The following is a 14951-nucleotide window of genomic DNA, read 5'->3' on the forward strand; positions in this document are numbered from 1 at the left end:
ACAGAGCATCTACTCTGGTAAGGGAATAGTTTAGGCTCAGGATAGGCATTTGGGATACCAGTGAGCAAAACAAAGTTCTTTGCCCACGGAGCTGGCATTTGAGCAGGGAGATACAGGCTGTAGGCAACAAACATGATCAATTAATAAATGGGAGGCATCTTAGAAGGTGGTAAGTACTGTGGAACAGAAGCCAGGATCAGGAGTATGGGGAGGGAGGGCAGACTGAGCATTAAGGCAAAATGGTTAGTCTATCAGTCAGGGTTCTCCAGGGAACTAGAACTGATAGGTGATAGATGATGGATGATTGATTGATGGATTTATTAAAAGGAATTGGCTCGTTTGATTACGGAAGCTGAGAAGTCCCATGATCTGCCATCTGCAAGCCGGAGGCTCAGGAGAGCAGGTGGTGTAGCTCTTACATGAGTCCAAAGGCCTGAAAAGCAGGGAGCCTGTGGCGTGAGTCCCCGTCCCAGCGCAGCAGGCTGGTGTCCCGGCCTAAGCTGACAGGGCCAGTTCCTCTTCCTCTGCCCTTTCGGTCTATTCAGGCTCTCAGGGGACTGGGCGAGGCCCACCCACACTGGGGAGAGCACCTGCGTTATTAGTCTCCAGAGACATCTTCACAGACATGCCCAGAAACAATGTTCAGTCAAATATCTGGGCGCCCTGTGGCCTGGTCAAGTTGACACATAATAACCATCACAGGTACAGCCAGACAAGCTAGTCCGAGATCCCTTGGGCTGCCCCCGTTAGGCCCTGCACCCCAGCGAGGTCCTGTGCCTGGCCTGTGGTGCGTGCTAGCTGAAGGTCTCTTGAGGGCATAGGGGTCGGTATTGATCCCAGGGGTTCTCTGTTTTGCGCTCTGACCCAGAAGTTCCACTGTTTGAACTCCTGGCTCAGCTTCAAGCACTTTCTGCTCTTACGTGTGAATATGCCGACATTCTTCAGTAGTGTCCCACCTCCTGGACTCACAGACTGCTGCCTTCTCCCGTTACAGGTACCTGGTTGGCTTCTCAGGACCCCAAACTTTCGGGCGGTGCCCTGAGCCTCCTTCCTCAGCATGCACAGACAGGGGCCTCAGGCACACCCCTGGCCTCCCCGCTAGAAGCCTCAGACGGTCCTCACGCCCCCTCCATTGCTGTGCGCTCTATAGCGCCCCCTGGAGCCCCGGACTCAGCTCATGGGGCTTCAGGTCTGTGTTCAGGTTGAGTCCTACGATTACAGGCATCTTCCAGCCATTCAGCCCATTGACAAAGTTTGCAGCTTAATTTGTTTGGAGCAGCAAGGAATGAATACCACACTATGTTCTTTGTTTTCATATATATTTATTCCAAAATAAAGATAAAATTTTAAACAAATTATTACAACTGATTTTGACGTAGTAGGGCTTACTTGATACTTCTAATTGCAACAACTTAGAGAAGAGGCTTTTAAAATTCAATAAATAGAATAAATAAGATTTCATCTTCATACTCTGCCTCTCATCCTTTCTTTCTGGAAATTTTCCAGGAGACTCTCCAGAAATGTCAGTGTGTTGCCTGCAGTGGCTTGGCTGCATGGCTCTTCACAGGAAAAATACTGCGGGGACAAAAGTTAGCAAGTACAGAGTGATGGGAACAGTCTGAAAGTGCAGCCCAAGGACCTCGCTGCAGGGGTGAGGAGGGCAGCGCAGTGCAGCGGGAAGGTGTGCAGGCAGCTCGTGCTTGAGACCTGAGCAAGGGGACGGAGAGGTCCAGGGCTAGCAATGGGTGTAGTGGCGGTGGGTGACTTTGTGATAGGATTTCAGGGGTTCCCCCCGCCACACACACACATGCACACCTATCAAGCGGTCCAAAATCTCACTAGAGGAGACCTTTCTTGGTTTTCTTTGAGGCCTAAAATTTTTTTATTATCCTTTCTGGATGACTTCCAAAGTCATTTTATAGCACAATGGCCAAGAGTGGAACTTTGGGATCACATAGACCAGAATTCAAATCACAGCTCGGCCACTTATTAAATATGTAGCCTTAGGCCAATCAGTTAACCTCACTGAGCCTCAGTTTCCTGCTCTATTAAGTGAGGGTGATAGACCCTAACAAGCGTCCCTCAGATAGGCAGGTATTCAGTGGAACAGTGAACATTAAGCACTTAGAACTACATGCTGTTGATGGTAGAAACATGTGAGTTAGGTAGCTGAGTGAAGGGGTCTCACCTTCTGTGGCCCCACATGGAGACACCAAAACCCAGAGGGCCCCCTACCCCCACTCTGGGCCAGGCTCTATGCTAAAACAATGTGCCGAAGGTCATTTAGGGCAAATGGCAGGTATCCACCTGGATCTGGAAGCATTTTTCTTTAAACAACTTCTCAGCCAATCAAGAAAAACCTTTACCGTACCTGGCACAACAGCCTCTCCATTAGCAAATGGAATCACTAGGATTATTTAGTATTCTGTGGGCTATGGCCCTGATTCTGCAGATTTTACCCTCTAATGACAATGAGGATGGACGCCCTCATTACTCAGGAGGTGGAAAGAAGTAAATGGCAAATAGGTGTGCATGCTTTTTAAAACGAAGGGAACCAAGGGCCAGTGGAGCAGGTCTCACTTTAATTCTAGTATTATGATCAAGTTTCTTAGAAGAAGGCTCTTATTGACCTTGAACTGCCAATTTCAGAAGTTCTCATTCAGATAGAGTTGGCATCAACATGACATTAAAATAACTAACCAGAGCCCATCACAGATAAAAACAAACTACCTGACACTTGTTGTTCATCAGGGCTTCCACTGTTTTCTTCACCCGATTCAAGATCAGGATTCTGGGACTCGCTACGGTGGTGTTGGTCATCCGCGACAGGCCCTCCTGGAAGCAGGGTGCGGTGCAGTTGTCCTGGTAAGTAGTAAGAATTTATGAAAAGGAACTCTCAGAACAGCTTCGAGAAAGAATCACAAAGAGAATGCTTTTAGAGACTATTTTAACTGAACCAATCTAACCTAAACTGGCATTCTTTTAGATAGTTCCTTTGCCAAACTAAAAAATGATCTTCAGTATTTGGAGGTGAGGCCATTTATCCACAGTCACACTCCAAGGAGATTTCCAGAATGTTCCATCCAGGGAACCTGAGGCCTCTGGGCCCTGGAACACAGTCCTGAGTCTCCTTTTCAACAAATGCTCCCCTGTTCCAAGTCTTGCAATAGTGAACTCGAAAGTACAGAGAAAGCAAAAGCCTTTGCACACCAGCCTGATGGGATGTGCCAACCGAGTACAGCTGGTTTTCAGCGTAGCTAACATCATACACCATGACCCGAGGGGCTGGGCTGGGCTGGGCTATAAAGGTGAGGTTCCTCCTCAGCAGGTGCCCTATCCTAACCTCATCTAATGGATGGGTGTGGATGGGGTGCAATGTCTGACCTCAGGGTGAGAAGTGCAGGCTCTCCCAGGCCTTGCTTGTGAGAGAGAGCAGTGTAATACAGCATCTTGGGTGTTTTCTCCTCCCCTTAACCAGAAAGTTCCTGCCTGCCTCCTCTCTGCCAGTATGGAATGACCCTCAGGAAGCCCTTGTCGCTTCCCCTCCCTCCACAGCCTCATTCACCTGTCCTCCCAGCAAACAAACATGCAATGGTCACTCTAAGTCAGCCAAATAGGCACATAGAAAGGAAGGAGGGAGGGAGAAGGTATAGCATACACAGTGCATGTCAGAGGAAAGAGAGTTGTCATTTTATTTGCAGTGTTTTGCAACCCTAGAGTTACGGCAAATGAGTTAATAAGCAACGTGGTATGGGTTATGTCGTTTGATGTAATTGTGCACATGGCCACTATGGAAAAAGACACTCAAGATTCTTTTTTAAAATATTGAATAAACTTCTCAAGGGACATACACCCGACTAAATACAAAAGTTTACATAGTATAGAATTTCAAGAAACTGGTTTTAAAAGGAAATACTAATGTGCAATAACTGCAACTAAATAATACTTTCTTATTTAAAATATCAAACAGAGCAATTTAATTTTATTTAAGAACTTAAAAAGAATCAAGATTATTATATTCTACTATACTTACAGAAGGAATGGGGAGGCACAAGCAATCAGTCACCTGCAAAAGAGCAATTTCGGGGTGAAGATTCCAGATGTGCCAATTAAAATCAGAAAGTTCTTAAAAGAGCATTTACTCACATTGGCACTGCAGCTGCATTTTGAAGGTGGATCTTCCTAAAGTAAGTAGAGGGACAAGAATCTATAATGGGTGGTGTGTTTTTCACACCACCCATATTTCACTTAAATTTTCAACAGCTGTCTTACCTTCTTGTGCCCCCTCCCCATCCCCAGTTCACCTGCACTTTGTTGATGAGGAACTTGACATTCTTGATCCCTGTCAAGGTCATACAGCCCTGGCTGGCCACGGAGTGGACAAGCAAGGCAGAGGCAAGGACTGCAGCCAGGAGCATCTTGAAGTGGGGCTGGAGCTTGGCTTGCAGATGCCTTCAAATCAAGTCTTATTTAAAGGTCCTTCACAAACATGGAAAAACCCTGACATCAAACTGATACCAGTGCCCACTTTTTCTCTGTAAGTTTGGGCTGCTTGACATTGAAAAAAAGATATATGTATATCACACTGAGTCACTTGACAAAGACTATGTTACATTGTGCTGGGAAATATCATTCCTCAGAAAAGATGCTTTTTCAAAAAGTTGGGTCCTGAGATGCTGTAGGAAAAGTTAAAGATCTTCAAACCATAACTTTTTTTTTTTAAAGCAGAGATTCTGATTGTGAGTTAGAAGACTTTCCATGAAGGCTCAAGTCTGTATTTTCCCTTTTTTACTTTATTGGAAATGCTGATATACTAGCCAGTCATTGGTGTTCTAATGAAGGAGGGGGATGGGGAGGATGAGAATTAGTGCAGGACAGCTGTTCTGTCAGGGGTTTTGCAAGTTCAGTGTAGTCATTGCAACCTTAATCTTAGAATACCTTGTTTCCAAACCTTAGCACTGTCTTACAGGTCTGGGGCCAGCTTCTCTCCCTCAAACAAATGCATCTTTGTGCAAGTATTCCTTTGAACAAGTGTGTCTGAAGGAGGAACTCTTCAACATTTTGTTAAGCACAAAAAATGTGGTAATAGTACCTATCAAAACTGGCCTTGAGGGTTCCTCAGTGCTTTTAGGTAACTTAAATAGCATGTTGTAATATTAAGTAAGAATTCAGTGCTTGCAATAGGTAACATTTATTGCTAGATGTGGTCATATTTATTAAGCACTTACAATTGAACACCAGTCACAATTCTAAGCACTTTGTGGGAATTAAACCATGTAGTACTATGTCCTCCACCAAATAAGGTAGTTACTAATTTGTCATCCCCGTTTTTTACTTTCTAAAGCAGTCTTTATCTTAGCTTCCTGGCCCCTTAGTGAAGCTGTTTTTAACACTGTGAGCCAGACACACTCTGTAGCCCTACAAGGTAAGGACTGTGAATAACCCCAATCTTTTCTAGATGGGGAAACTGAGGCACAGAGAGGCAAGTCATTTGCCCAAAAGCCACACAGCCAGAAAGCAGCACAACATGCAGGCAAGCCCAGGAGTCTGGCTCTTGGATTCAGCTCTTAATCCTCCTGCTTCTCTGTGTGTTTCCTGCCTGCCTCTCCCACCAGGATGTGCACCCCTTGCAGGTCTAGTTCACCGTATATCTTCAGCACTTGGGAAGGTCCCCTGGGAACAGTGGGCTATCAGTAAATGCTTGTAGAATCACAACATAATGTGAAAAATGGTTTTTCAAATAGTGAGAAAGGGGCACATAAGCTGAGATTTTTATAAGGTTTCAAGTCTGGTTTCCAGGGGATGTATTTGGAGATGTTTGCTCTCCAAGAACATATATCCTCTATACCCTAGTGACTGAAAAAAGGTTGGGGCTTTTACTTAGCACTTTGAACCATAGTAGCCAGTGGGGACACACTCTTAAGGTTTTCTCACCATTACTCTAAGAGCCTGCGACAATATTGCTTTCCTCATTGCAGGTTGTTGCTTCGGCATAACCATGGATCACTGGTATTTGCGCTACAGGGAAGTGGGGGTATGTTGGTGGCAGACAAGGGATAAAGAAATTGACTTTTTTTCTAAATTTCCCCAATCCTCCTTCTGTTCTGACTTCCATGTCTGTCCTCTGCAGACCCAAAGAAGGTTCAAGGGCTTTCCAGCCTATTGCAAATACTTTCATTACAGAGCCTGGTATCTATGTGCTTTTTTTTTGCTGAGAGAACCCTGATTAATTCAGGGTGGCAACGTACCCAGTCAAACACCCACTTTTTTTTTTTTTGGATGTGTTCTGATCAATGCGACATCAGTGGACTTCTTTTTCTTTCCTGGCAACAGGAGACAAAGGAGCTGAAATCTGCCCTTACCCCCTTATTTCAATTTGAGCATGGATGTGATGGCAAAGCTTCAGCGGCAATCTTATCACTATGAAGGAATGGACACAAGAATTGGACAAGAAATAGCAATGCTGACGTTTTTCCCAAATAGAAGCAATCATAAAAAACAAAATCAAACTATGAAAGCATCAATAGGAGGGAACAAGAAGAATACAATAGTGGTTCTACATTCTAGCTAGGTATCCCTCCCTACTAAGGCCCTGAACCTTGAATCTCAGTAAAATTGGAAATTGACGTGCTGGAGAAAGTTCGAAGATATGCTAGCAATTGCCTTCACACTATGTGAGTCAGGGTTGTTTAATGCTGTGTGTGTGAACCGTGGGAGTCATTTCACATACCAGCAGGTGCACCTCTCACTCTGAGGAAAACGGCACACCACCCCTTACTCTACAGGTTGGGGCTTTACCCAGAAGGAAAAGTGGGCTTGCCCAAAGCTTTATCTCTGGCTACTAGTGGGGGACAGTCTAGCATGGAGGTTCAGACCATTGACCCTGGACAGGACTGCCTGGGTGCAAATCTTGCTTCTGTTCCTTGTTAGCCACATGGCGTTGGCCAGGTGGCTTGACTTCTCCAGGCTTCCACATCCTGACTAAAACAAGGGTGAGGATCTGGGAAATGGGGATACAGCTGGATTGTCCCAGAAAGCCTACGTCAGAAGACTCTTGTAAAGGTTAAATATTTCCTCGGTGCCTAAGTTTAAAGTGTGTCAGAACAATGTAGTCTATAATGCAGATGTCCACAAACTATATAACCTACTTGGCCAGATTCAGCATAAGGCCTAAAAGCCAAGAATAATTTATAACCTTTATTAAAAAATTGTTATTAATTGTTAAAAAATAATTAACAAAGAAAACTGTGATAGAGGCAGTACATACCCTGTAACGCTCCTGTCTTTTCCTGTAGCTGTCTGTGAAATGAGCTTTATGGATCTGTTTGGTGTAGCCAGGTGCCCACTGTCAAGGGTATCTTAGGTAGGCCCTGGTTTACCAGGAAGAGCCCCACACATTGAAGTCAGGAGAAAAGTGGGCTGACTATTGTTCCTTTCTCCCTAGGCCAAACCCTGGGTCACATACCCTTCTAACCACCTCCAGCAGCTGGGGCAGGGAAAGGTAATCGGTGGGTTCTGGTACACCCAGGGCAGGCTACCTGCCTTTCCAAGCATCGGTGTGCCACCAACATTCACCTCCAGGAAGCTGGGTAGTCACCCAACCCTACCTCATGGAAGGATAGGAGTTTTCCACTTGGGATGCTTCTTCAAGAAGGAACCACACTTCGCATTTGGAAATGTGGTCTGGTCTGGTCTGGTCCAGACTCCACTCCTATTCTGCTCTCCCCCTTCCCTACCACCCCATAGTCATGTTGATTTCTTTCTATTTCCATCTTCTAGGCCTTTGTTCTTGCTAAGCTCTGCCTGGAATATTCTTCTTCATCCCTTTCATGTACAGCCCACTCATCCTTCAGGCCTCAGCTCAAATGGCACTCCCTCCCCGAGGCCCTCCTTAACCACAGTACGCAATGGGCATGATTCCGCCTTAGTGTGTTCCTCCTGGAGGGATGTAAGTCCCATGAGAGCCGATAGGATGACAGCCTCTTGTTCATCATTATATTCCCAGGATATGAATTGCTGGTCCAATGGATGAATGACAAATAAGTCTAAGTTTGTAAAAAATACTTAATTCGTGTTATTGATGAAATGACCAAGTCCCAGTGGATCAGTAACAAAGAGCACATAAAACATTTTAAAAACCTGAGTAAGGAAAACGTTTGAGAATGATTAAGCAATGAACAAAATAACCCCTTGAGAATGTTGGAGCACTTTTTCATCCTTCTTCCCCTCAATTCAGATAGTAATTGCATGAGGAAGGCATCCAATTCTGTAAAGGATGAAACAGAGAGACAGTGAGGTGACTGTTCCTTACAATTCTTTCACATCTCCCTACATCTTTATCAGTTATAAAAGAGAAAAGAAGTATTAAATGGTAGCTCTGCAGTTCAAACCACCATGAAAACAGCAGATGTTTATCTAGGCAAGGTCTTCACCCTGTGAGGTTAAGCTTCTAGGATTTATTTCCATATCAGAATGTAAATATGCAAATGATCTTCTACAGAAGAAATACACCAAGCTCTGAAATTAATTACTCACCTAATTTAAATATCAAGAAGATGGGAGAGCGTGGCACGCTTACCAAGATTTAGTATAGATAACGTACTTTACAATAAATGACAAAAGACAACACTCAGCCATTAATTTTGTTCCAAAGATAAAGTTTGACATTTTTATTTTGTGATAAAACCCCATGTGTCATGGATTAGTTCTCTGGGAATAAAACAACAGGGTTATTTGTTCTAGGAAGCCACAGCACAAAATGACACACACACAAAAAGGCACGAAATTTCTAAGTAAAACCCATTCTGCCTTTTTCTCTAAATAACCAAGAGATAACTAGTTATGAGAATCCTCAAGCACTAGTTTCTTAATCAAATAGTTATTTCTAGGTGTTTCCCAACTGTGATGGGGCAGGCCTCTCTGGATGCAGGTCATCGCTATAGAGGCTTCTCCTCCAAGGAGGGTGATTTCTAGCTCTGTGCTCTGCACCTCTCACCGTACACCCCTCCTAAGAAAATTCTGGGTCCCAGGGACATGGGGCCTGTTGCTCCCAGTTTGGCTTCCATGCAGTTTCCACAGCTCCGAGACCCAGGTTCCATTTCTCTCCCCCAGGCAACAATCTCTATGCTTCTTATTTCCCACCATCAGTGAATAATGATCCAGGCTATAGGCTATCCCTGTAAATGGAATTTTCATATCAATTGACACAGCCCATCATTATCTGAAACCTGTCCCTATATTTGTCAGAGACTATGGGACCCGCCTTTGCTGTGGAAGTTTATTGGTGTCCATCTGATTAAGAAAGGATGAGAACTCCTGTTCCAGATCACTCTGGGGAAGGCACTGGAATTTGTTGAACCCTTATTTTGCATATTTACTTACTTAACCTTGCTTTACAAGGTAACATATTAAGCACTTTATATGTATGATCTCACTCGGCTCTCTCAACAATCTTAATTGGCCCCATTTTACAGATATGTCAATTGAAGCTCAGAGAGGTGAAGCAAGTCGCAAATCACACAGGGGGCAACTTGGGCTGGATTTATCTGCCCCCAGAGGCTGTGCTCGTGTCTGCTATTCCATTATATAAATCTGCATTTCTGCTGATTCAACTCTATAGCCTATATTCCAAATCCACTTAATGCAATCAGAAAATCAAAGTATGGCTTTGGGGCTGGAGGAGGAGCTGCATTGAGGTCCTAAGGCTGCCGTAACAAACTACCACAAACCGGGTGGCCTAAAGCAACAGAGATTTCTTCTCTCACATTTCTGGAGGCCAGAAATCTGAAATCAAGGTGTTGGCAGGGCTGGAAGCCGCTTGGCCACTGCAGAGGTGGCTGATGGGAAGGGGTGGAGAATAGGCTGGGGGTTAGAAGGGTAGGGTAAAGCGCTGTGTCATTAAGGGTGCTTTGGCCACAAAATGCAGAAACCCTAGTTAATACTGGCTTGAGGAAATTCACTGTCTCACAAAATACTGAATCTGCATATAGATGGGCCCCAGCATGGGGACAGCCCTCAGACACCTGTCTCTCTGTGGGTTGGCTTTGCCCACAGGCTGTCTCTCCCCTGGTAGCTGCAAGATTAGCTCTAGGTGTCACATCCAGACAGGAAGACATAAATTTTAGATTTGAAATTGGTGGTCAAACATTTTTAATGCTTTCATTTTCAACACATATTGCCAGATTGCCCTCTAGAAAATTGTTCGAGCATATAATGATATAATTTATAATAAGCTCATTCATCAGGTTCAAGAATACCCATTTCTGACATCCCTGCCAACACTGGATTTTTTATTAATGTTGGCTAGTGAACCTGACACATAATAGATGCTAATATATAATTGAATTAGTGAGTTATTGCTCATTTATATTTCTTCATTTGTGTACCTGTTGGCATGGATCTTTTACTTACTGGTTTCTAAGAGTCCCTTGTATATCTTTGTTTTTCAGATATATTACATTTCTCTTCCTCTACTTGTTTTTCTGCTTTGTGTTTTGGGACTGTGTAGACAGACATTTTCATAAAGTCAAATGTATAACATATTCATCTCTATTTTTCCAGTCTGTTAATGATTTTATTTTTAACATTTGATTAAATATTTAATCTTTGGAGTTTATATGATGGTATAAAAGAAATCCGATTTATTTTTCTTCTAAAGTTTGGTCAATACCATTATTGACTAAAATATCTCTTTTCCATCCTGATATGAAATACCACCCTTACTGAGTACTAAATTTCTCATCTTGCTTATGTGTGCCTCTGAACTCTCTGATTTTTTCCAGTGAGCTGTCTTTTTATGTGGGTGTTATCATACTGTATCTATAGTTTCTGTAGCTCTTTTTTATATAAAAATTTATGGTTGGGAATGTCTGCCTGCTTATTACATGTCATTTTTAAAAATGTCTTAAGATGATTTCAAACATATGTGGCTCTAGCCTGGCTTTAGAATCTTTTTAGTAAGTTCCCTCAAAAAAAAACCCTATTGGGATTTTAATTGGGATTGTGTTCAATGTAAAGTGGATTTGGGAAAACTGATATCTTGAAAATACTGAATCTCTCCATCCAGGATGATGTGTCTCTATATATTCAAGCCTTTCTTTTTATTTCCCTCAATTCAATTTTATAGTTTTTTTCATAAAGGTTTTGCACAGTTTTGTGAGGTTTATTCCTAGGTTTACCTATTTATTCAACAATATTGAGAGCTTATATCCTGAATATTATTCTAGGCTCTTGGGGTAAAGCAGTGAACAAAACGAAGTCCCTGACCTTGGGAAGCCTACATAGTAGTAGACAGAGAATGACAATAAACAAACAAGTATATTGGTGATAGGTCAGGTAGACATAAGTTCCGTGAAAATCAAAAGCAGGTGAAGAAACAGTGAGTGGTGGAGTGTGGGAGCTATATTCAAGCCATATATGGCCAGTGAAGGCCTCTCTGGTGTGCTGATTTGAGTAGAGGCCCTAAGAAAGTGAGTGAGCCAGGCAGAGAGCTTGGGTAAGAACATTCAGGCACAGAGAATTGAAAGTGCAAAGGCCCTGAGGCTAGAGTGTGTTTACTTTGTAAGAGGGATCACAAGAAGGCAAATCATACAGAGCCTTATATAAGTCAGCAAGGAAGACTTAGGATTGAACTCTAGGTAAGGTAGGAGCCATTGGAAGCCTTTGAGCAGAGAAATAACTCGATCTGACCTTTATTTTCAGAAGGAGTATTCTGGCTGCTGCATGGAGAAAAGCTGGGGCACAAGAATGGAAGATTTGATCCTCCTCTACAGTTAGGAGATCCATTAGGATGCTATTGAGATAGTCTATGTAAGAGTTGATGGTGGCTTGGACCAAGGTGGTGTCAATAGTGGTAATAAGAAATAATCAGAATCGGATACATCCTTAAGGTAGAGCGGATAAACATATCGTGTTTGCTATTGATTTGAATTTCTAAGTTAGAGAAATGATGGCTGAATTTTATCAAATGCCTTTTTTTTTTCAGTGAAAACATAACATGCTTTTCCAAACCATATATTAAAATTAATATTTAATTTCAAACATACTCTTAAGTTCTACATGCATACTTCTGAATATCCAAACTACATGTTTAAACAGCTGAATACATTCTACTCACACTTCAGAACTTTAAACACCAATAGCCTATTAATATAGCTATTACTACAGAACAGATTTGAATAGAGGTCTTACCAAATGCCTTTTAAGTCCCTATGAGGGTCATGAATTTTATCTTTTCACTAATTCATGCAATGAATTATTTTAACAGATTGCCAAATGTTGAACCATCCTTACATTCATTAGGTAAGTTCTATTGTGGCTATAGCGTATTACCATTTGCATACACTGCTGTATTCAACTTACTATTCCTTTATTTTGAGTTTTTTCATCTTGAATGCTCCCCCAAGAAGTCTTCTCAGGCTCAGTCAGGCATTCAACTAAACATAGGCTCAGCTGAACATTCAGACTCACAGGACTATCTTAAGTCACACTTAGTGCTGTCTCCTCCCAAGAGTAGAGAATGGAGCCCCGCCTGCCAGGAGGACGGTGTCAGATGCTCCTCCCCGTGGAAGCAGTGCTCACAGCCAGCTAGGAGCTCTTCCTTTAGCCCTCTAGAGGAAATGGCTCAGGGGTGAAGAAGCAAGACTCCCACTGGGAGGGGACAGGCATGGTCCTGGCTTCAAGGCCTTGTGCCCCGTAGTTGCCAGGATCTCCCGGAAGAGGTTCAGACTGTAGCTCCCAAGGCCCCTGCACTCAGGGGAGCCCAAAGCTTGGCATCCCCATGAGGTATTTCTAGTTCATGTACAGTCCTCCTCCAGTCCAGATGTGCCTTATCAGTTAGGCCTACTTGATATTTTACCTTCGTCTGGTTTTCAGGAGAACAGAGCTTAAAAAAAGGAATGGAAAGGCCAAATTCTCTTTGAAGGGGAAATGGCTGTGTTAACACGTTACCTACATCATCTACATCCGTGAGTTCATTCTTAATTTTCCCTCTTTTAGGCTTTTTCAGGTTTGGGTCTGGGTGTGAATTAGAAAGCTTTCCATCTTTTGCTATGGAAAAAATGTGGATGATTTTAAATAGTATGAAAATGTTCAATGTTCCTTTACTCTTCCATGGAAAGCAAGGAATTTTTCTTGTTCATTTCCACAAACACAGTGACAAAATGGTGCCCACACACAGCAATCAGAATATTTGCTGGCCTTCCCACGCCACCCAGAGAGTGGTCCACGCAGCATTTTCTGGGTTCCCGTTGTAATTTTTTTTTTTTTTTTTTTTTTAACAGTGATAAAATATACTTTTATTTACTTTGTTGAGTCAGAGGGTTGTAAAAAAATTATTGCTAAAGTAGATATCAGGCAAACAGAAAGGTGCTTTAGAAGTCCAGTTACCTTGGAGTTTATTTAAACTAAGAGAAAAAAGTCATGTTTTCATGCAATACATACTTGGTTCCTTAAATAACAATTCTGACAAATAACAAAGAATTAAGGAATGCTGCATTTGTGGATCCATAAAAAACACCAACATTTTGGGTTGTGAATAATTTAAAGAAATGTCCAAACACTTTTTGAAACACTTTAGTAGCCAATACAGAGAGGCATGCCTTAGGTGGGCACAGGAATGCAGTTTAAAAAAGAAAGAAAATCACACTATTTCTTCAAAATCACTGAGCAAGAAAAGCAACACTAAACTTCCACACTAATTTTATACAACTTCTGATAGTACCTTGACTTAAATCCAAGAGCAAAAGTTGAGACTCTCTTCCTCTATTTTTGGTAAACAACTGCATGGTAAACTTAGATGACTATTCCCCCTGGATTTTACCTGGGAATGGCCTTTTTAATTTGTTATTTAAAAGAGGGCAGGTTTGGCACTTTTATACTGATGTCACCAATGTTAATATTTCTTGGGATCTCAGGAAGATTCATATTCTTTACAGCTGATACAGCACGGGCTGGAGCTCCCGCTAAGCCAGCCTCAGATTTCTCCAGTTTATTTTGTGCATCAATCTGTGTAACAATCTCATTCATGTTGGTCTCCAACACCATTCCCCCCATCACCATTTCTGCAAGAATATTATGAACCTTGTCTACATGGAAAATTAAATCCAGTTCACAGACATTTTCAAAACACTTGTCTAATGTTTCCACAAATACTTGAATTAGATCTAAAATGCCAAGTTCACTTTCTGAAGAATCCACACAGAAGACAAAATAGAGTGTTGCATAATGTCTATATATCAGTTTGTTGTCAGATCCTCCTATTAATCTCATAGGTCACAGTAAATTACACAGCAAAAGACTGATTATCAAAATCCTCCTTCTAGGAAATTACAAACATTTTCATCTCTCTTAGATACCAGATGGAATGTCTCCCTGATGATTTGCTGTTGTGTGTCTTCACTGTAGGGTTGGTAGAACTTGGAGAGCCGCGGCTTCCCGTGGTTGTTGAAGATGAGGATCGCCTTGATCATGGCTGAGCCGGGCCCACCTGGTGGGCGCTGGGGGCCAGGGCGGGGGCGGGCGCGCGAGCCTCGCCTCGGGATGTTGCCTGCGATCCTTCCCCACCCGCCCCTCTCCCGCTCGCACGCGCGCGCGCGCGCGCTCCCGGGCCGCCCCCGTTGTAATTTAAAGGGATGCTTTCACAATGTCCCAAATGCTTGAGGTCCTGCCGATGAAGGAAAGAATGTCCTCAAACTGTTTGCAGCAGGAACCCACTTAGGTGGCACTGACCTTGACTTCCAAAGGGAAGAGTACATTTACAAAAGGAAAAGTGGAGGCTTCTGCAATATGAATCTGAACACATCTGGGAGAAGCTTCTGCCTGTGGCTTGTGCCATTGTTGCCATTGCAAACGCAGTGGGTATCAGTATCGTATCTTCCAGAAATACTGGCCAGCAAGCTGGGCTGAAGTCTGCTGCTGTCACTGAAGCCACCCTATTGCTGGCTTCTTCCCTC

The 14951-nt window shown here is 43.0% G+C and overlaps 2 protein-coding genes across 2 annotated transcripts; both read right to left on the reverse strand.

Moving 5' to 3' along the window:
* Positions 1–1464: 1464 nt before the first annotated feature.
* Positions 1465–4418, reverse strand: IL9 (interleukin 9). The gene is made up of 5 exons (XM_036894152.2): positions 4305–4418; positions 4147–4182; positions 4034–4066; positions 2731–2862; positions 1465–1575 (listed from the first exon to the last, which is right to left on the reverse strand). The coding sequence occupies exons 1-5, from the start codon at positions 4416–4418 to the stop codon at positions 1465–1467; spliced, it is 426 nt and encodes a 141-aa protein (XP_036750047.2).
* Positions 4419–13366: 8948 nt separating this feature from the next.
* LOC130680421 (AP-3 complex subunit sigma-1) lies at positions 13367–14604 on the reverse strand. The gene is made up of 2 exons (XM_057490901.1): positions 14308–14604; positions 13367–14263 (listed from the first exon to the last, which is right to left on the reverse strand). Exons 1-2 carry the CDS (start codon positions 14466–14468, stop codon positions 13843–13845), a joined length of 582 nt encoding a protein of 193 aa, XP_057346884.1. The 5' UTR covers positions 14469–14604; the 3' UTR covers positions 13367–13842.
* Between the last annotated feature and the right edge of the window lie 347 nt (positions 14605–14951).

This window comes from Manis pentadactyla, chromosome 13 (assembly GCF_030020395.1).
Source record: "Manis pentadactyla isolate mManPen7 chromosome 13, mManPen7.hap1, whole genome shotgun sequence".
In the NCBI taxonomy this organism is placed as follows: Eukaryota; Metazoa; Chordata; class Mammalia; order Pholidota; family Manidae; genus Manis; species Manis pentadactyla.